A 20,260-nucleotide genomic window follows, 5' to 3' on the forward strand; every position below is an offset into this window, starting at 1 on the left:
TGAAAAAAGGAAGAGGAGCAAGTAACCCACAGCAGTGTGGACAAACATGGACTGCTATGGGGGTTGTGTACAACATAATGCTGAAGCATTTGACAGACAGAGCAGGTAATTGAAGAGGAAATGTCACTTGATAAGAGGCTAAAGCGTGGGATTAAATGCTACCTGTGAAATGATTTGATGTTACATCAAGTGCTTTATTACATCTGAAAAGAGACAATGGTGACATAAATCAACTAAAACATTCTGTTATGTAAAACTTCCCTTGTTCTGAGGAAGTAAAAATTAAAACGGAGGGGAAAAAAGCTACCCAAAATTAATATACACTGGGAAAAACTGGACTTGTGCATCGGTGAGAGACGGAGAAGAGGAGTGAAGCACCATCTTCTGACAATCAGTTGAAGTATTTCTGCAGAGGGTCAGGATATCTGGATGAACCTACAAAATATAATCCAAACAGAGATTGAGGTGAATGTAAATTAAAGCTGCGACGTTCTATGAATCTCCATTTATAATCAAGTCTGACTAGCAAAGCTGTTGTTCTGTACCAGACTGATTACTTGAATATCGGTCGTTTTGCAACCTTGGAGGAGTGTTAGAAAAGTTCAAGGACGGGTTGCAAAAAGTTGATGCCTGTGGAGGTAGAAGCAATAAAAGAATGTAGCTAAATTAAAATTCATCTTAAAGGTTCATCAAAGCATAAGATTATTGGTCAGCATACCGCAGGTATGGTCCTCAGCCTGTACTCCATCAGCGCATCTGTTAGCCTTTGTGTCACTTTCAAAACAAGCTGTGCATCATTCTCATTCTCTATTTGGAAAGATTCCTGACGACAAAAAATAAGTTACAAAGCGCGTCCATCTAGTTTGATTTAAGGAGCACAATTCAAGATTCTCACCAAGTGTTTCAGCACTGCAGGCATGTTGCTACTCTGTGGAGCGGCTCCCAATAATCCAGGTCGATCCACTGGCTTGCTTATTGGTCTGTCCACTGAGTTTTCCTGGTACTCATTGGTATATGCTGTGTTTGAGCTTTCAACCATCAGTTCACCTCTTCCATATCCATCTTGTCCAGGACCGATACTGTTTGCGTACGGAGCTGGACCCATGCTGCTGTCAGGGAAAGCTGGTCCTGACATGTAGCCTCCATATGAGGGTTCCTCGTATTCCCCACATGGAAAACCAGGGTGAGGTCCTCCATGAGGGGCAAACTCTCCTGGAAACCTCGCGTCATGGAACCTAGGGCCTGTTAATTACATGATGAATGTTAATTACACATTAATATGACCACAAAGTGTCAGTTCAGCATATTTGTGGAAATCTGAAACATCCTTCAAGAAAGAAGACCTTACAGTTGCATCTAAAGAATCATCACAAAAAGTGACATTTTAGTTAGTCAAAAGACAAAGGGAAAGGCATATTCACTCATTCATCATTTGCCCACAGTGATATTTTCAGTGTTTTTTAAAAAAATATGTCAATTTTCATTGCGCATTGCCAACAAAGATTCAATCCAGAAATGTGTTATGGTCGACACAGAACCGCTGACATGACAAGTTTTTTTTGTTGTTTTTTTTTCCCCTAAGCAGTCAATGAAATGTTTCACGGGAAGGGAACGTCACCCAAGATTAATGCTAAAGAACTTGGGTATTCAGAGTGCTGTCTTTAAGAATATACACAGAAAGTTCAGTGGAAGGAAAACATGCACATGCAACAGGATAACTTCAGCCTTGTGAGGATTGTGACGTGAAGCCAAATTCAGAGTTTGTGGAAGATAAACTAGGAGAGGACTTTTCCTGGAGTCAGTTTTTCTAGAACCACCGCAACGGTCATACTCCTTGTGTTAAGCCACTTCTGATCCAGACATCTCATCAAAAGCATTTTCGCCTAGCTAAGGCAAAAAGGAGCTGAGCTGTTGCTCAATTATCCTCTTTTTTTTTTTAAAACTATCCTTAAAAAAAAATCTCAAGTTGCTTGGTGTTCAGTTTGAAGTAAAACGCAGACAGCGAGCCGTCTCCGCTGCTCCAATGTGATTTATCGAACCAAAGCTACCAGGAAGTTAACTTAATGCTTCCCCCTGCTGGCACGCTTTATGGAGATGCCAAGTTAATTTTCTATCATGACTTGGCGCAGTCCCACAATGCTGATTGTATTAATATCTACTTTGGTTACCATGGTGACTTGAGCTCGACTGGCCAGAAAACCGGACTGAAACTCCACAGAGTTTCATTAAATAAGTTGAGATCCTGTGAAGAGAGAATCGAGATGCAAGTCCAAACATGTTTGTTTTTCTTCAATATTACCCATTAAATGAATCTATATTGTACATGTCCTACATCATGTAAATAGTTTGTTAAATCATCAAAATGGCTGATTTGATCTTCTATTAAATGTTTTATTAATTAAACTGAATAAGTGATGCGTTTTAATTTATAATCTGTCAGAAGAGGGTGAGAGCGTCAGCTCAGCATAATTGTGGAAAGAATATCAACAGAAGGGACTGAACTTCTAATCAAGAGGTTTATTAAAATGCTTAAGTGTTACATTTCTTAATCTTAATCTTCTGTAGGAATTCATAATTTTGTTAGAATCTATAATAAGTTTTAAATGATGATTTCATTTAATTTTTGATTACATAAACAGAAATCCAGGAGATCCAGTCCAGAATAGATACCCGACCGTGACCCGACATGTTTTCTAGCAGTCGTTTTACTGATCAGCACTAAAAGTCAAATATAACGATCTATGTAAATACCACAAAATTTACAAATGGCCCCTAGTCAAGTTGAAGGTTATTTTATTTTTGAAGGGTAATTATTTTACCATTCAATAATGGTAAAATTATTACCATTATTGTGGTAATAATGATTACCGTGACCTGAAAAGAAACATTTTAGTCACCAATGTGATAATCAGTATATTTTAAGACAATAAGGTAATTTTTGTATTCTGAAAAGTTATGTGTAGAAGTGATACAAAAGCCAACAGAGATGAGAATAATAGAGCCATAAGTAAAGTTAGGGGAAGACCAGAGTGAGCAAACGGGGATTTCCAAAAGCAGAAGTAAGGGTTAGTCAGAGTGATGGGAGGTGTAGTCAATGCCTTCAGTACATGTGATTTGCCAAAAAAAGAAAAAAAGAGAAGTTACATAATCCAAACCATAAGCTTGAAATGTAAACAGTAAAAACGGGAAAAAAGCAATTTTAGCTGAGGGCTGAAAAAAAGACAAATAGCAAAACACAGCAGTGGTGTTGGCAGAGAGAGGGAACTGGCAGCCGCTGGTGGAACTGAACGAGTTCCTGGCCGAATACAGAAGTGAAGTGAGCATAGAAAGGTCAAAACTAAAAAGCAAGGTCGTCAAAGTAAACGGACGGAAAAGCGGAAGGTGTGGGTTGCCGTCAAAAGGACGATGAGAGACACCAGGGCCAACAATGGAGACGAGCTGAAGGCCAAAATGAAAGGAACCACAAGAACCATCGCCCTCATGCCACGCTGAACTGATGCTGTCATTCATACAATAGGAGTATTGAGTGCAAATACAGTTCAGTATTATAAATAAAATTGCTTATTATTAGTAGTAGTAAAAGAAGACACTTTTCTGTAAGCCAGTGGTTCTATATTAAAAGTTGAAAGAAAAAAATATGACTTGGTGTGAATCTTTTTAAGCTGAGTTTTGTGGATTGTATTGTCTATAAAATAGTCACCAAAATAACAAATATAATTTATATCAATGTGTAAATGATTTGAGTTGCACTAAATTAAATTAGTGTGATAAAATAATGTGATTTTCTAGTCGATGCAAAGAGAGCTCACCAAATGGAGGACCCATTGGTCTCATTTCTTTATTTCGTGGATTAATCGGTCTGGGAACAGCAGAACCTGTGGAAAATGGTAGGAAAAAAATAAATAAAATCAGAGCAGTTATTATGCTATGATGGAGCATCAGGACCATGAAAGAAAAACATTGTAGCCACAGAGAAGTAAATTTGCATCCAAAAGCTAAAATTCTATGTTAATCTTAGATATGTACAAGAAAAATATTTGATGCTCTCTGAAGTCAAAAAGTAAATTTGACAGGAAAAAGTGTTTTTTTGTAATTGTCTAAATGTATAACGTTTTCATATGAGAGGAAATATGTGACATTATTGAGGAAAATTCTGAGTTTTTTGGTAGTAGTTTATGCCTCAGTGGCCTCATTCTTGGCCACTGAGGCGTAATACTACCAACCTCTGAACTTTAATACTGTTGAGGTCTGAAATCCCCATTGGTGAGTATGTAGCAAAATCACTCACGGAGTCCTTTAAATGCAAGCACTAAATAGGGCTCCTTCAGAATCACCTAAACATCAGAAGAGAAACAGAAAAATGTTAATAAATTTAAGCTACTTCCAAAAAAAAATATTTATTTATTCAGAATTTAAACAATGCTTTGCTCTCCCATAAATATCAGAAAATGACTCATTATTGAGTTAAAAATTAAATAGTTCTGGACCAGACAGATAAAACTGGGTCTTTTTGAACTTGTAATTGTAATAAGTTTATTACGTACCCTGATTTGCCCCCTCCCCTCTGCTTTTTCCACCTCTGCAGCAGCAACTTTAATTGCCTTTCTGACTGTAGGGTCCTTGACGCCATCTTCCTCTTCCCAGATAACCTTATCAGGGTGAGTTTTTTTCTGTTGCAAGCCAAAAAAAAAAAAAAGAAGAAGAACAAAAATACTTGCTTTAGGGTTTATTTTGAACAAAGGCCCTGTGGCTGAATGGGAGACCAGCCGTACTCACCATGTATCTGAAGCTGTGTTTCCAGCCTTTGACATGATCAACCATGTCATGCTGCACACGGGACAGGGAACACAGCTTGCACTGGTAATGCGGTTGGACCAATTTACTGGGGCTGCGGTATTCCCAGACGTACTGAAGACCTGCAGACATCAAGTCATTACTGAGGCTTCATTTATTTGTAATTTGAAATGAAAAATATAAAAAATAAAGATGGAAAAGTTTCAACAACCTCCAAATATTTTTTTTTTCCACACTTGCAAGCAAATAACTTCAGTGAATTTCATTATTACACAAAATAGTCTATAACTGTGAAGCGGAGGGAAAAGAAGAGTGTTTCCAAATAATCTGAAAGCTGTGGCATGGATTTGAATCCTCCCCGTACTCCAATACTCCTTACCAAATGCTAAATGTTACTGAATTAGTTAATAGATTCTCCCTATGTAAAATTTAATCTCAGACTAAATAAAAAAACTCTCACTGTCCAGCAGGATTTGGATATTTTCCTGCTCCTACATATCCAACTTAAATTAATTAAGTAATGCAATCATTTGCATTAAAACATTACATCCAAAACATTAAAGACGGTGGGGTTTGAGAACTAGCATCCAGAGCCACTGCTCTAGTCACGTTGTAATTTTTGGACTACATGCAAAATGCTGCAGGAAGAAAAGTAACTCTGCTCATGACCCTGAACATATCACCACTTCTTGCATGATGCTGCCACCTACCTGGTGGCGGTGTTAGTGTGGTAAATATTGAACAATGCTAATATTGAGATACTGTATTCCATTTATCTTGGAATTTTGAGCTTGAATATGAATGTACTGAATATATTAGACTATGTTTTTAATCATGAAAATTATGCATTTTTATATAGATATATAAAATCTTAATTATACAGACATAACTTATGATTGCAACATGTTCTTACCAATGATGCTGTCTGTGATGTCCTTCAACACTTTGCTCAGAGAGGGGACAGAAAGGAAAGCATGGCCTTTGGAGAACACTGGAGAAAATACAGCAGTGATTAGCACAACAACTTCACTATAATCGAAGAACAAAATCACTTTAGATTTCTTGCCAAACGCAAAACTGCAGCCAAAAATGCAGCAACGGTTACACTGATGGAGTCTGTTGTGTTGTTGCAGAAATTGCAACAACTGATGACCAGCGAGCTCATTTCCTGATTAACTGAACACCATCAGACATCCCTGCATCTTATTGAAATCTGGGAGGAATAGGAGAAGCTCTCAGCCAACCCTCACGTATTTCCCCACCGGTCTGCAGGAGACTGCAGATGTAGTGCCTGCTGCTGCGCTCGGCACCACAAGATTCACCGCTGTGCCACAGAAACGAAGCACCTGGTGAAGTATGAAGTGTAAACACTGTACTTGGCAATGTTTAAAAATTAAACATCCAACAAATGTGATGCTGCAGTATCACAGGAGAATGTGTTGCAATGTCTATTAGTGTTCAGAACCTTTTTACAATCTAAACTGGTCACCCGTTGCAACAGAAAGGAAACCAAACACTGGGTTAAAACTGTGTGAGGGCACCAAGAGAGTCCCCTGGTCACTGAGAGGGGGCAGGTGGATCACTGCCTGGTGAACGAGTCACTCACTATTCAAGACATGAACCACAGCGACCCAAGACCTCCAGCTTCAACTCTCAGCACAGGAAGTGGTGCCGTGTGTAAAAACACTTACCTATGTCAGCAGAATGCAGAGGCTGCTTTTTCTGTCAGCGTGGAGGGAATAAACCCACAAGGAGGAGAGAGACACACACAGGAATTAGTGACAGGGTGACACTTGGCAGAGGACAGGACACCTCGTCCATGTCCGCCGCACCATTCAGAGCCGCTCGTTTACTTCATTCTCCACGAGCCCCGCGTCACGCAGAGACAGCCACGGGAATGAGTTTATCTGGGCTCTGAAAAGTGTCATCGAGTGATGAAGACTCATCAGATGAGAGCAGCAACAATAAGTTACTGGTTTTATAGGGGACACGAGGATAACCACAGTTCAAAATACGCAAACGTCTGCTGCAGCCAGGTAACAGAGCACCGAGGTGAAGACCTGCCCGCTCTTCTGACCAGACGGACGTATTCATGAACAGTGGATCAACGTTTGGAAACAAAAAAAGATGCAAAAATAAGCTCAGTTCCTCTCATAGAGCAACTGATATGAATGGTAACACAATTACTATTATTATTACTGCCCACTAGAATTAAATAACTGAAAAAATAAAAAAATCAACATTCTGTAGAATGTGTCTCACTATTTACACAAATATTTAGTTGAAAAAAGGGTGAAAAGATACAACCCAAGAATAAAAATTCCAGTGTGCCAAAAAGTAAAGTTGAACATTTTTAAAAGCCTTGTTTTGATATCAGAAAGCAGGCAAATACTCACTCATGTCATTAAATCATGAGCTGTATATTTCATTCTGACTCAACTTATGATCTAAATTAAAGTAGGACTGAACACAAACTGGGCAGCTGACAAGAGTTTATCTCTTCATAGTAATGCTCTGCGCTTACTACGAAGCGCAGAGCAGCTGGATCAGCAGCTGGACTTTTAAAGCCCCCGATAACAAGCAGAGCCAGCCCAGCGCCGGTCCCTGCACAGTGATTCATCGAGAGCTCGACGCCTGTGTGTGCACTGCATGATGCTGCCGCAGCAGCGGCTCATGACAGCAGCAGCAGCACATGCACCCTTGGCCTGACTGGTGCCAGAGATTCACCACTGTCACCCAGGAAGGACTGAAGGCTGAGCCAACAAACCTATGAGGTTAGTGAAGCTCTCTTATTTTAAAGTTCAGTGGGAGTCCATCCCACCGTAAAGCAGGAAGCAGGGTGAGGTGGTGATTTCCTTGAATATGGAGATGGGTCCTTTTTTTAAAAAAGGAGTTCATTGTTCTTTAGATATTTTTTCTATTGTCTTGATCTCTAATCTTAATCTACTGTAGAAGAGGTTAGCCAGTTAAGAAGTAAACCAATTTGATTATACTGAAAAGCTTGGGATGATTTACAAAACTCTAAACTTGTGTAGTTTGTTTTTTAAATTAGAGTTAATAATAATAATAATAATAATAACAAAGGAAGTTATTTTACATCTCTTTACTGCCATGCACCTTTTTCTTTTTCTTTGGATACGGTGGCCCATGATTCGGGGCAGGTTGTTCTTCTGTAGGTATAGCCGGAGCCTCAAAAGTCTCCATAGTTTCACCACTGCAACATAAAAAAGAAACGTGTTTTCCAGAAATGAAATAAAACATGCAAATATTGAAAATATTAACTACATGAACTTTATCCACGAGCCGCTAGCATGTATTGTTTTGGTAAACTAACTGATTCAACGAAGGTAACCAAATAACTTTCCCCATGTAAAGACGTATTGGAAATATATCAGAAAAAAAGCGGGTAAACGATGGTTGTATTTATTTAATTGTATATTAAGCATGTTTATTTTAGTGGATTTTTGCAAGAGAGCAGGCCTAGCTTACCGTTCCTTATGTCCGTTTTTCTAAAGAAAGGCAATGATTGATAATAAATTCTTATCGTGATAAAAAGCTACAACTCGCTTAGATTTCCATCACGCAAACAATATTACACAAACATTAATACCTTAGATTTAATTGCAAGACCCTTGCAGGCCGCCTGGACTGTTTGGTTTCGGAATAAAATGGGCACTCCGAGAAGGAGATAGGCTGACAAGTATTTATCCGTGTAAAAAAGGGAAAAAAGGAGAAAGAAAATGTTTAACGGCTTTGACTTCATAAATAGACTTTTAATAAATACTTACATATATGTATCTGTTGAATATGATTAATGTTTACATTTTAATCTTTTGTAGTAGAATAATAAATACAACACTGTTATTATTTACGAGGCACTTGTGCGGACAGCTATATGGTGCATTTATTTTTAATACCGGAGCGTACCGTACTGGAATCCCGACGTGAACTTTTATCATTATTTGCATTGACAACGCCCCTGATTTAATCTTTATTTAAGCTTTTAAAAAGTATATTAATTGAATAATTTCCAAATTAAAAATCTCACACATTATCGAATTACCAAGGTGTTATTTTAGCTTTAGCTCCGTTAGCTCCGCACCCCTTCAGTCCAACACCTCGAACGGGCAGTGTTAATAAACACGAATGCTTTGAATTAGAGGACCCAGTGAACAACCAAGACGAACGTGTATACGTCTTTTTATATAAAATTATAGCCGTAAACAAGGCGGCTATGTGTTTAGCATAACTGAATGTTTGATGACGTGAGAAGATCTGACGGTTGAAGCCAAGCGTTTCTTTTTTACTGTGGTAAGTTAAAATCAGGTGACACCCATGCTTGATCCTGTAGGATGTACGTGAAAGGTAAGTTAGCCACATGATAGCAGTGCAGCCGCTCCGACCTTTCGTTGTTAGTGTTTACCATTCAGATTTGGGCTATTTTTACATCCCTGCAAGCGATAAGGTTATCTTCTATCTCATGCTAAATGCACATATTAATTCCGTTTAACTTTGTGTTACAGAAATTCTAAGTGTCCACAAAGATGAAGGCCAAAAAGAAGAAGAGGCAGGACGATTTCCAAAAAGTTAAGCTTAAAGTGGGAAAGAAGAAGCCCAGGGCTGATAATGCCACCAACACTAACTTCCGTACAAGAGGAATCTGTCTGCCTGACCAGTTAAAGAGAGACACAAGCGGCCCCACAACTCACAGACAGCTGGGCATTAATGTAAGTTCTGCAGAACTCCAAAACAAACCTAATATTTACATTGAATTTCAAAAGTATTCACACCTTTTGAACTCTGTCACGTTTTCTCATTGCACAGACAAACCTCAGTGTAATTGTGTTGGGATTTAATGCTTTAGAGCATCAGATTTTAAAATTATAATAAACTTTTCAACATATTAATGGATTTAGCTTTAATTCTTTTTTTTATATATCCAGGAGCTCCTGTCTCAGCTGCATCATTACAATGCCAATGTGAAACACAGTGCCTTGTTGGGGTTGAAAGAGCTGCTGTCTCTGAGTCCTTCTCTGTTGGAACAACATCTTTCACGCCTGCTCTCCGAAGTGGCAGCTGTTCTATCCGACAAGGATGGAAATGTTCGCGTGGCAGCAACCCGGTCTCTCAGGTCCGAAAAGCACCCCATTTTCAAAAATGATGCAGGTCTTTAGATCTTAAATAAAAACACAGTCTCTAAAACTTGTTGCAGGTTCATTGCACAGTCTGTGCCGGCAGAACAAGTGGCTCCGTTCTTCCCACTCCTCAGCGCTCACCTGACCTGCGCTATGACCCATATCGAGCCAGGCATCCAGGAGGACGCCATGAATGTCCTGGACATCTTCCTGGAGCATTACCCCTCTCTGCTGGCCTCTCGACCCGTGGTGCTCCTCACCAACTTCCTGGAGCTGATCTCTCACAGGCAGAACTCTGGAGGAGCCAGAAAGACTCAGGACGCCAGGGGCCGAACCTGGACACTCTCAGTCCACCCAGACAGGAGAGTGACCAGCCAGCAGTGGCGTCTCTCTGTTCTTCTTAGGTAACTGTCTGCTGACATGGTTAAAAAATTTAAGTAGTAAAAAGATTTTTTAGAATAAAAGCCTTGTTTGTTTAATTTCATCATGTTTCAGGCTTGGAAACTTTCTGCAAGCGATTGTTGAGGAAAGACCAACGGAGGAGGGCGACTTGTCTATGCGAACCGAAGGAGTGTTCGGTTCAAGTGGGATGAGCCGTCTTACCCCTCTGAATCTGAACTGGGAGGAGCTAACTTACAAAAAGATTGACGTCAAGGTGTATGAAAACTCTGGTGCCACCCCAACTCCCCACTCCACCTTTAAACTCAGGTATGATGTCATTCAGGAAGAAAACAATCTCATCACTCTATGTATGAGTGTAAAATCTAAGTCTAGTTTTCTTCTAAAACTAACTGCTTAGACCTGAGATGGACCCTGGCGGAGTGGGAAGCAAGGGTCTGGACTCGGCCGAGACCGTTCAGAGTTTCGCAGGCACGCTCGTGCCTCTGCTGCTGGAGGTTTGGGTGGAAGCCTGTGCCGGAGACTGCTCCTGGAACAGCACCGAGGGCGCCCACCTGCTCACACCTGACACCACGTCCTTAATGTTCCAGGTCTTATCGATTCTCCAGCTGCTGAGGAAACTGCCCACCCACCGTGAGAACAAGGAGGCACTGGTGAGATGAGATATGCACTTTGTAGTTCTGTCTTTGTTTGTGTTCAAGTAATTTATTATGCCACAAAAGAATAACAGAAGCCATTGCTCTTGGTCAGGATGCTTGGTTTCGTAAGGAATATCTGGAAGACTTTAAGCAACACTTCATGAAGAACTTTCCGTATGGTCTACGGGACACACCGAAACATAAGAAGAAAGTTGATCTCAAGAGGTAAGAATCTAATACTGTTCAATCTAGGGGTAGGCGATGTGGACTTAAAGCTTTATCAGTATATTTTGTTGTACTACTGTGATGACAATAAATGTGACAATAAGAAGCTGTTTATCATAAATCAAAATTCTTATTGTGACGAGATATTTATCATGACAAATGATAAACAATACGATAAATGTCCACCCCTAGATCAAACGCATACATTAACAAACATTTGCTTTGTGTAACAAAAGCTCAGAAAACTGAATTGATTAGCTTTACATCATGTCATAATATTATTCCCTCATCAAAAACATACTTGACGTGCTGCTTTGATTCTTTTCCACACAAGCTCCTCCATGGAGCTGCAGTTTCCCTGGAGGCGCATAACGGAGCACTCACTACTCAGCTCCTTCAGACTAGCGGTAGCAGCAATTAGCCAACACCTGGTGGAACTGCGCATCTCCTGAGCTCATTATAAGAGCTACTTCTGGGTCCAGTTCTCCGACGAACATTTGTAAACACTTGTAAGAGAAATGTTGATGTGTTGTTCTATCACATAAAATCACAATAAAATGAAGGTAGTAAAAGTTAGAATGAGGTCAAATATAAAAACATTTGAGTGTCTGCATAGTACTTTCTTGGTGTACATTGCTAGAAAATGCCCATATTATTTTTGCATCTTTCAGTGATAGATGCTTTTAAATCAGACATTTCATTATTTCAAATCAGACTGGAACCAAACAGGGAGCTTTCTAAAACGAGCTCTGCTTTTTCTCGACTAATTTTCTGTAGTCGGATATCAGTAGATTTTTGAATTTGCCGACACTTTACTTTCCTCTCTGCAGGAGCAAACAGACAGCGGCCATCCCTTCTTCCACCGTAGAGCCCCTGGCATTAAACATCACGCTCTGCCAGGTCATGGTGTCTCTCAGCCAGAAGCAGGGCCTCGGCCACGAGGCAGACGGGGACTGGCTGTCACCGCTGAGGGCTTTTGTTCGGGACACCCTGGGGAACGGTGTGAAGCTGAGCTACAGGCAGCTACACATGCTGCTGCGCACCGTGTGGAAGATGGTGCTCACGCAGCAGAGCCGAGGTAAGCATGCGCATGATTTCATCAACGCGGAGGCGTGAGCTTAATGCGACTACAAGAGTCCATTGTAGGCAGCATGGCCGTATGTGTCACGCTCACCCCGGTAAACTGTAGTAGATATTTAACAAACCAAATAAAGGTGTCTTAAAGACTGAGGGTTGTAGATTTTAAAGTCAGTTTGGATGCCAAAAAAGAAATTCAGTAAGTTAAATGGCCCTTCAGCACAATACCTTTAGTATTTTTTCACTGAAATAATACTAATTTAGAAATGGGAACTGTGGAGGCTGACATTAGTGTTTGGGGACGTCTGTGCTTGCCGCTGCATGTTTTGCATTGAGATGGTATTTTAACCTTGCATAGCTTTGGATAGATAATTTTTGAAACAAAAATTAACCCTTAGTGGGCCAAAAGAAGCAGCTTTGTTATCCACCAATGTTTGTCGCTTGTGTGTCGGATTTATGGGTGAATTAGAAACGCACGAATGCAAAGGTTCAGACTGTGAAGTTTTGTCTTGAAACAAAAAAGTAATTAACTGCTTTAAAATTTTAATGTTAAAATCTATAGAATTAATTAGCGCATTAGACCTAAATTGACCCTAAATAAGGCCAAAGAAGGTGTCAGAACATTATAAAACTGGCTAAGGAAACAAACATGAGGATGAAAAATTGGGCATAAATCAAAAAATTTTGTATCTGGAAATTTTTTAAATATGAAAATGTGTCTAAACAAGATAAAATAATCAGTTTTATTAAAAATAATTAGCCTGAAAACCCGTGCTCTGTGTTGTTTTTGTGCAGCAGTGACAGAGGAGCTGCTGGCGGCTGTTTACATCTACTATAAGCAGAAGAACCTGCCGCTGCAGACGAGATCGCTGCTGCTCTCCTTCTACAGCAAACTGTACCTGCAGGAACAAGAACACACACACATTGCCAGGTAACCAGAGAAGATGTCAACACCGCAGATCATCTGCTCAAGTCTGATTTATGTAGTGGAGTTGATGTGAACGTGTGATCTGTCCATCTCTGCCTGAAGGAGCAAGGTGTTGTGTCGATGGCTGGCCTCTCTTCCTGTTCAGTTGTCCCAGCTGGGCCACCGTAACCCAGCTCTGTCTGCTCAGCTGATCGTTTCCATCCATGCTGCAGCTTCCCGAGGAAATAAAGAGCTTCTCAACAGTCTGCAGACATACGCATGCAGGCTCTACGGTGAGATCACCTGTTATGATGATTATGGGAACGTTGGAGACGACTCTGAAATAGCATTCGATGTTTTCCCAAACACTGAAATCTATAATCATACTGAACTGCAGCCAATCTGCTTCTTTTCAGCTGCTTGCAAATTACTTCTGTAATTTTGATTTTAATATTTTTCAGGTCTGAACAAGTATAGGGGAAATTAGTTTGAATAAACGTCTATATCTAAGGCCGATATTTGTCTTCTTAATTTTCTCTTCTTTCCTCTAAAAGACAAAAACCTAAAAATGTTTTTTACATTTAAGTTTTGTTTTTCAGTTTAAGAGACATGCTTTGATTTTCACATAATGTGGATAAAATTTGAACATTTTATCCAGCGAAATTTATTTCTTTGGTTTAGTGACAGACTCGTTTTTTTGTTTGTTTGCTTTTTTTTATAGGGGCAATTTTAGTTCTTTTTTTGACTTTAGAGAACTTTAAACTCAGGTTGTGATGGAGCTGTCGGTTTTAATTTTGGTTCGGTTTAAGCAACCCTACCTACAGATAAGAAGTGATTACTATTCAAGTGGTTAAAGGATGAGATTTTCTTTTCAAATGTTCAGAATTAAATAAAACTCAAGAAAAAAGCCTGACATTTTAGTTCAAATATATAATCAAGTAAAAAGAATTGCATGAACAAAGACAGTCTGATGTTCCTGCAGACTCCACTGGCCACAGTCTGCTTGGTCCAGGTTAAAGTTCATGAAAGGACAGTTAGGAAAACACTGAACAGTACGGCTTGTTTGGATCATGCAGAGGTTTCTTTACTTGTCCATTAAGAGATCTAAAATGGGAACTTCTGGGTCTGTGATGGATCATAAATTGGTCTGAAAATCCCATTGAACTGTGGCAATATTAGAACATTGAAGACTATAGCTACCGTTTCATTTTTGTGAATGAAGTTGCAACATTGCATACTCAGCCATATGCCTTCTCTCATCATTTTTTTTTTTTTTTTTTAAGAATGAAAGCTTTATTTTTGCAGTTATCATGAAAATGTCTACACGCATTATTTGTCCCCCAGGGGGCGGTATTACTCCACACATTAAACTTCAGACTGCTAGCAATATTGAAGTTACGGCGTGAAGTTCATGTGCGCAGCTCAGAGGATGAGTAGATAGCGAGGCGGATGTGTGACACACACACACAGAGCCAAAGGGAGGAGGGGGTCCGACAGAGCGCAGTCCTCCATCACAAGACTCCTTTTGTCTGAGATCTTTTGACATCAGCATGTGCGTCAGAGAAACAAACCAACACACACGCACACACAATTACACATAGAAATTATCTGCACCCTTACAGTAGAAGTTTTTCTGTTCTTTTTGTTTTTTGTTTTTCACAATAAATGAATAATCCAATTATCACTGTTTTGTAAACCTCTGAGAGTGCACCGTGTTAAAAAAACATTGTTCGTCTGTGTGAAGATCCTCAGGATGGAGTTGTGGTGCTGCTACCAGCAGAGTCCCAGCAGCGAATGGTGCAGCTGCTCTACTTTCTCCCCAAAATGCCCCAGCCTCTGCTGGCCAATCTGAGCGGCTGCTGCACCGCCGGACGCATCTCTGCGACCCTCGCCGCCTCCCTCATCCGTATCCTACACTTTAGGTGAGCGTCCAACCTGAGCTGTTCAGTGATGCATTTTAAATCACATTGCCACTACAGTATCTTGTAGAAACGACAAGATTTTCACATTTTATGTTTGCACTGCAAATTGAAATGTTTTTTATTTGGATTTTACGTATCAGACCAACATAAACTATTGCATGATTGCGAAATATGATCAGAATTTTTCTGTAGAGGCTGCAGAGATCCACAGCTCAGGTGGGAGAGTCTTTGAAAAGGAAAAAAGTTGGTCTACAAATCAGAGCTTTATGGACGAGTGGCAAAACGAAAGCCTGCGTTGAGAGAAAACGATAAGAGGTCCAGTTTGTAGTTTATCACCAGACATGTCAGGGACACAGCAGACACGTGGGAGAAGGTGCTCTGGTCAGATGAGACAAAAATTAGCTTTTTTCCCCCCATTATTCTTTGTGAATAAGCTCTGGCTCAGACTGAATGGAGAGCCTCTGTTGAACATTCGTTTTCAAGTCCTGCCACAGATTCTGTTAAATTTTGGCACTGCTTGCATTTTTATTCAACCCCTTTATTCTGACACCCCTAACTGAAACCCAGTTCAGCCAGCTTTCTTCAGGAGTCACCTGATTGGTCAATAAAGTCCACCTGTATGCAGTTATATATGTGGTGGAAAACTGACCCAGCACATCACCCTGGAAATTAAGACTAAAACAATTAATCTGATTAATCATGACTAATTGATTATAGAAATAATCATCAACTAGTAATTGATAAATCAGTAAATAGAATGTTCAGACTCAAAAAAAGGCTATTTGCTAAAAGAACAAGACACTCAGATCAGTAACTAAACCAATACTGTACAAAAAAATACATATTTTGCATTTAAACCTTCTTAGTTTATATATATGTTCTACCCAGAATTCCTGCAAGATATATAGTTTTAGCTTTACTTGGTTCAAATTCTGAATTAAGCTAATTTTTCTTCTAATTACTAATCAGTTACCGTAATTGAAAAAATAGTCAACCGATCAACCCTGTACTCTAATAATGTGAAGTGAAGCGGAGTGGTTTATTTAAGTATTTATGTCGTTTTTTTTATTTAGTTACATATTCATCCTTTGCTAAATAAAGAAAGACTGGCATTTCTTTTTAGGCAATAAAATGTTTTTGTTATTTAGAAAAAAGAATTTAAATATTTGTTTATTTACATTTTTAAATATTTTTATTATTGTATAAAATAAGCTTAAATGGTTCAATGAAAAATCTGCAGACTGTTCCACTTTTAAATCCAATTAATTGTCAGAATATCCGATTATTAAAGTAAATACCATCCCCACAGTGAAACAAGGTGGTGGCAGGATCGCGATGTGGGGATATTTTTATTAAGGAAGATGGTCGTGTGTGTGTGTGAGTGAGTGAAAATCAAGGACTAAATCCAATTAGGAATTTGTAGCGAGATTTGCTCTTGAGATAGACCAAAGAAGAATCAGAACATTTTCAGTCTCTAAATGTGCAAAACTGGTAGAGACATAAACCAAAAGTATTTACAGTTGTAATTATAGTAAAAGGTTTTACTTGGAAAAATGTTGAAAGCCAGGTATATACAACTTATATTTACTACTATGTGTCGGACCGCCACATAAGATCCCAATAAAAGTTCTCGGTTCTGTGGTGATAAAATGTAAAAACGTTTGAACCCCAGGGGGGACAAACGCAAAATCACCGGCCACCACAAGATGGCAGTATAGTGCTTTCACTGTCCATCAAATCTCTTAACTGCATCTTTTTCTCTTCAGGTGCAAATTTCCCATTTATTTTACATTCAACATAGTATTCAGCATAGAAGCGAGTTCTTGCAGCAGCTCACCTTTGCCTGCCATGTTGATTCTGACCTGTTTTGCCCCCGGTGTCAGTGGGCCAGTGTTACACAAATTTTGAGCGGTGAGATTGTAGAGTTCACATGGGATGGGATGTGTGCATAATGGATTTGATACAAAGAGTTCTTTGGGAGGCTGGAATGCAGCATCGTCATGGAGTATTGAGTGCACTGCCTGCATGTGCCTCCCAGGCTTTCTAAAACACACACAGTTATTCACACACATTTCCTGTGGTTATACATGCATCCTCCCTGAGGACAAGGAGCCATTTTTCATAACTGTGTTTACGTGCGTTTTTGGCTCTGATAAATATTTTTGCTCTTATGAAACTGATAATTTCTAGACGTGATTAAAAGAGGAAGAGCATATTCAGTTTTTTTCTGAAAGAAGCTGCATAACTTTGCGAGTGCTGTGTTCTGTGAAAACAGACTGTTCAATATTTATTGTTTAGGACGCTATCTGATTTTGCTCCTCAGGTCCTCTCTCAGCGGCTGGTCGGTCGGGAGCCAGGAAGCAGCTCTGCAGGACGTCGACTACATCAGCTTCCTGTTCTCGACCCTGGCGGGCTTCTCGTCCGAACACCTCGCCGCCCTGCAGGACGATGAGACCGCCCTGCTCCCCTCCTCGCTCTCCCCCCTCTGCCTCTACCAAACGCCGCTGGAGCAGTTCACACACCACTGGGATGTTGTCGAGGTGCGAACTCTCCCCTCGCCAGTCGGCGTCGTGCACATAGTGAAACCGCCACGGATGCGGTTCTGAAAATTGTTAAGTTTTGATATTCTGGACACAGCTGTGGTCTTTCAGTCCCCCCCCGGTCTCTCTCTGTCCCCCACAAAGAGCTCAGAGGAAAGAAGTTTTATCACTGCGCTCCTGCTGAGAGGGGACCCTTTATCATGTTGCGCAGGTTGGAGATGCGCGGTTATCAGGCGTAGTCGATATGCACAAATGGTAATGAGAGCCTGTGGCATGATGGTAGAGTGACATTTCTGCACAGAAATTACCACTAACCTAACTGCGCCCTGGGGCAAGTGTGTGTGAGCTGGTCGGGGGGGCTTATAATCACTAATTCAGCCTCCTCAATTAAAGCCTCAGATCCCTCTTCTCTCATCTTCCTGTCTGAGTCAATCACAGCCGAAGCGGGGGGCGGGGGACACGCGATGGCAGCGTTACGAAACGGACCGTGTCAGGTCTGGTTCGGCTAATGAGACGGGATTGTTTTTAATGACGGGTGGGGGGTGGATGCCGACAGGTGCAGCGTTCAGACACGCAGGCTCTCGCACCTCAATTTGATAAAAGGTAATGAGAAATTTGATTTGGATTTTCAAGTTAATGAAGAAAAGCAAAGTCTTATTTTTCACTCTTAAAAAGTTTGGCAGCAAGAAGGCCTGAAATTATTTCAAACAGGTGGAGAGTAACGCAAGGCAAAGCTGGCCGTCATTAGGCAGCTGTTTAATTGTTCAAACATCATTACTTGATTCATCTTTCCTGCAAACATGGATGAATAGGAACAACATGTTGGTTTTGGACACACGGTGGCTTTCAAAAGGCTAAAAATCCAAAGAACATGATCAGTTGTTTTCAAAACTTTCACACCTTAAAGGTGATAATTATCCAGTGACCTTCAACAAAAAAAGAAAATATGTTGGAAGGAAACCAGGCTGTCTGTGTATTCTTAAAAAGTTTTAATGTGTCTAAAATTAAGACATTGAAATGTTTTAAATTGATTAAAGAAAATGTAAGTTGGTTTTACATATGACAATCTAATTCTCAAGTTTTGATTTAACAATGCAGTGTGAAAGCGAACCGCTCAAGTAACAAATGCTTAAATTTTGGTCCCCAATCAGATCGAGTGTATTGGACTATCTGGTGTGACAACACCTAATGTCTACTGTACACTGAACATCGTTGGCTCTACATTAGCAAAAAACTTCACTGTAAAAGGTGTAAATATGTTTGGTCCACAGGAGGTGTGTCACTCTCTGGAAACCATCGGATCAAAGTCGCAATGCTTTGACATTCTGCAAAATGGCATCTTCAGATACCTGGTAGGGGTTCAAACATCTGCTTTGCTACCATAAGAACAGTTCAGTTCAGTCTATGCCTGTTTATCTCTGTGTGCTCTGAATTTCTAATCAAGACCTTATTTTTTTTTTGTCTTAGATGAAGTTGGAGGTTGTTCCTGACAGCATGTCAGCCGGGCTGCTGAGAGCCGTTTCCAGACTATTAGACCTGTCCATCCTGCCCGCCGAGCAGGTGCTGCGTTTCCTGTCCCAGTGCTGCCTCAGCCTGCTGGTGCTGCTGGTCATCATGCAGCAGCACGCCCCCACTGAAACCAACCACAAAAGGTGCATTCTGGGGGACAACACGGCAAGTTTGCTGCTTAGAGAGATTCCCAGGGTTCCTATCACAGCTCATTTCGCAGTTCATTTCTGGAGTCTTGAGTGGCAAAACTTAGAAATACAGAAGTTCAGTTGTTAAAATATGGGATGGATGATTGGGATAGATATTTTAGATAGCACCATGTTCCATTTCTCACCAAACCTTAACTAGAGATCTAGACATGAAGTTACTTTACCGGACAGTTTTAAAGCCTCTTTGTCTTCAGGGAGGCAATCTGGAGTTCCTGTGTGACGGCACTCAGCAGCGTCCCTCGCCTGCTGCGGATCGTTCTGCAGTCGATGCACGTTGGAGACCTGAGCGCAGAGGAGCTGCCGCAGCTCGGCCAGATCCTCTCGATGCTGCTGCAGCACACGCCGCTGCACAACCAACTGATGGCCAACGCTGTGCTGCTGCAAGAGCTTATCCAGAATCTAACGGTAAACAATCTCGGCGCTCCCGTTGAACTTACTGGTAGACATGAGAGTTAGGGAGTAGACAGACTGTTTACGTTCTGCATATTTGTGTTTTTAGAGGTTTTTCCGGGGAGCGACCAGGGAGCAGTGGCTGACAGATTTGCTCTACTGTTACAGCGTCACCGTGGCTCACGGCTCCTCTGCACACCGTGGAAGCATGGGCCTCAGAGACATGTACTAACGCCATTCATTTAGCAGAGACGGAATCAAAAAACTTTTTTTTTCTTTTTTACTCGTAGTTCACATAAACTTCATGTTTTGTTGTGCCTGTTCTGATTGTTCCCTCAGTCTTTAATGAAGCTTAGAAAACCTTTGTTTAAAAAAATAGAATAAAGGAAAATAAAAGTCGAAGGTAACCTCAGCTTTTTATTTTATCCGTCTTTTACATAGCGCTATAAGATTCAGTTTAATATTTAATTAATTTATAAAATGACACAGCTCTGATAATGAAGGCCTAATTCAGA

General features: G+C 40.4%; 2 protein-coding genes across 4 annotated transcripts; one reads left to right on the forward strand and one right to left on the reverse strand.

Moving 5' to 3' along the window:
- Window positions 1-173: 173 nt before the first annotated feature.
- LOC114141646 (uncharacterized) lies at window positions 174-8,572 on the reverse strand. 2 transcript variants are annotated; one of them, XM_028012312.1, is made up of 13 exons: window positions 8,405-8,572; window positions 8,284-8,303; window positions 7,912-8,008; window positions 6,486-6,516; window positions 5,708-5,785; window positions 4,777-4,916; window positions 4,545-4,670; window positions 4,289-4,334; window positions 3,810-3,875; window positions 896-1,242; window positions 719-823; window positions 546-630; window positions 174-435 (listed from the first exon to the last, which is right to left on the reverse strand). In XM_028012312.1, exons 1-13 carry the CDS (start codon window positions 8,555-8,557, stop codon window positions 392-394), a joined length of 1,338 nt encoding a protein of 445 aa, XP_027868113.1. In that variant the 5' UTR covers window positions 8,558-8,572; the 3' UTR covers window positions 174-391. The 2 variants fall into 2 exon arrangements, with proteins under 2 accessions (XP_027868113.1, XP_027868115.1); XM_028012314.1 differs by lacking the exon at window positions 8,284-8,303 and having other exon boundaries at window positions 8,405-8,487.
- Window positions 6,512-20,157, forward strand: tex10 (testis expressed 10). Of its 2 annotated transcripts, none has more exons than XM_028012305.1 (16): window positions 6,512-7,568; window positions 9,318-9,521; window positions 9,738-9,925; window positions 10,007-10,333; window positions 10,425-10,637; window positions 10,729-10,981; window positions 11,079-11,191; window positions 12,022-12,269; window positions 13,064-13,199; window positions 13,299-13,468; window positions 14,920-15,097; window positions 17,421-17,637; window positions 18,909-18,989; window positions 19,105-19,289; window positions 19,550-19,760; window positions 19,855-20,152. In XM_028012305.1, exons 2-16 carry the CDS (start codon window positions 9,339-9,341, stop codon window positions 19,975-19,977), a joined length of 2,826 nt encoding a protein of 941 aa, XP_027868106.1. In that variant the 5' UTR covers window positions 6,512-7,568; window positions 9,318-9,338; the 3' UTR covers window positions 19,978-20,152. The 2 variants fall into 2 exon arrangements, with proteins under 2 accessions (XP_027868106.1, XP_027868105.1); XM_028012304.1 differs by lacking the exon at window positions 6,512-7,568 and adding an exon at window positions 8,920-9,105 and having other exon boundaries at window positions 19,855-20,157.
- The last annotated feature ends 103 nt before the right edge of the window (window positions 20,158-20,260 follow it).

This window comes from Xiphophorus couchianus, chromosome 3 (assembly GCF_001444195.1).
Source record: "Xiphophorus couchianus chromosome 3, X_couchianus-1.0, whole genome shotgun sequence".
NCBI lineage: Eukaryota > Metazoa > Chordata > Actinopteri > Cyprinodontiformes > Poeciliidae > Xiphophorus > Xiphophorus couchianus.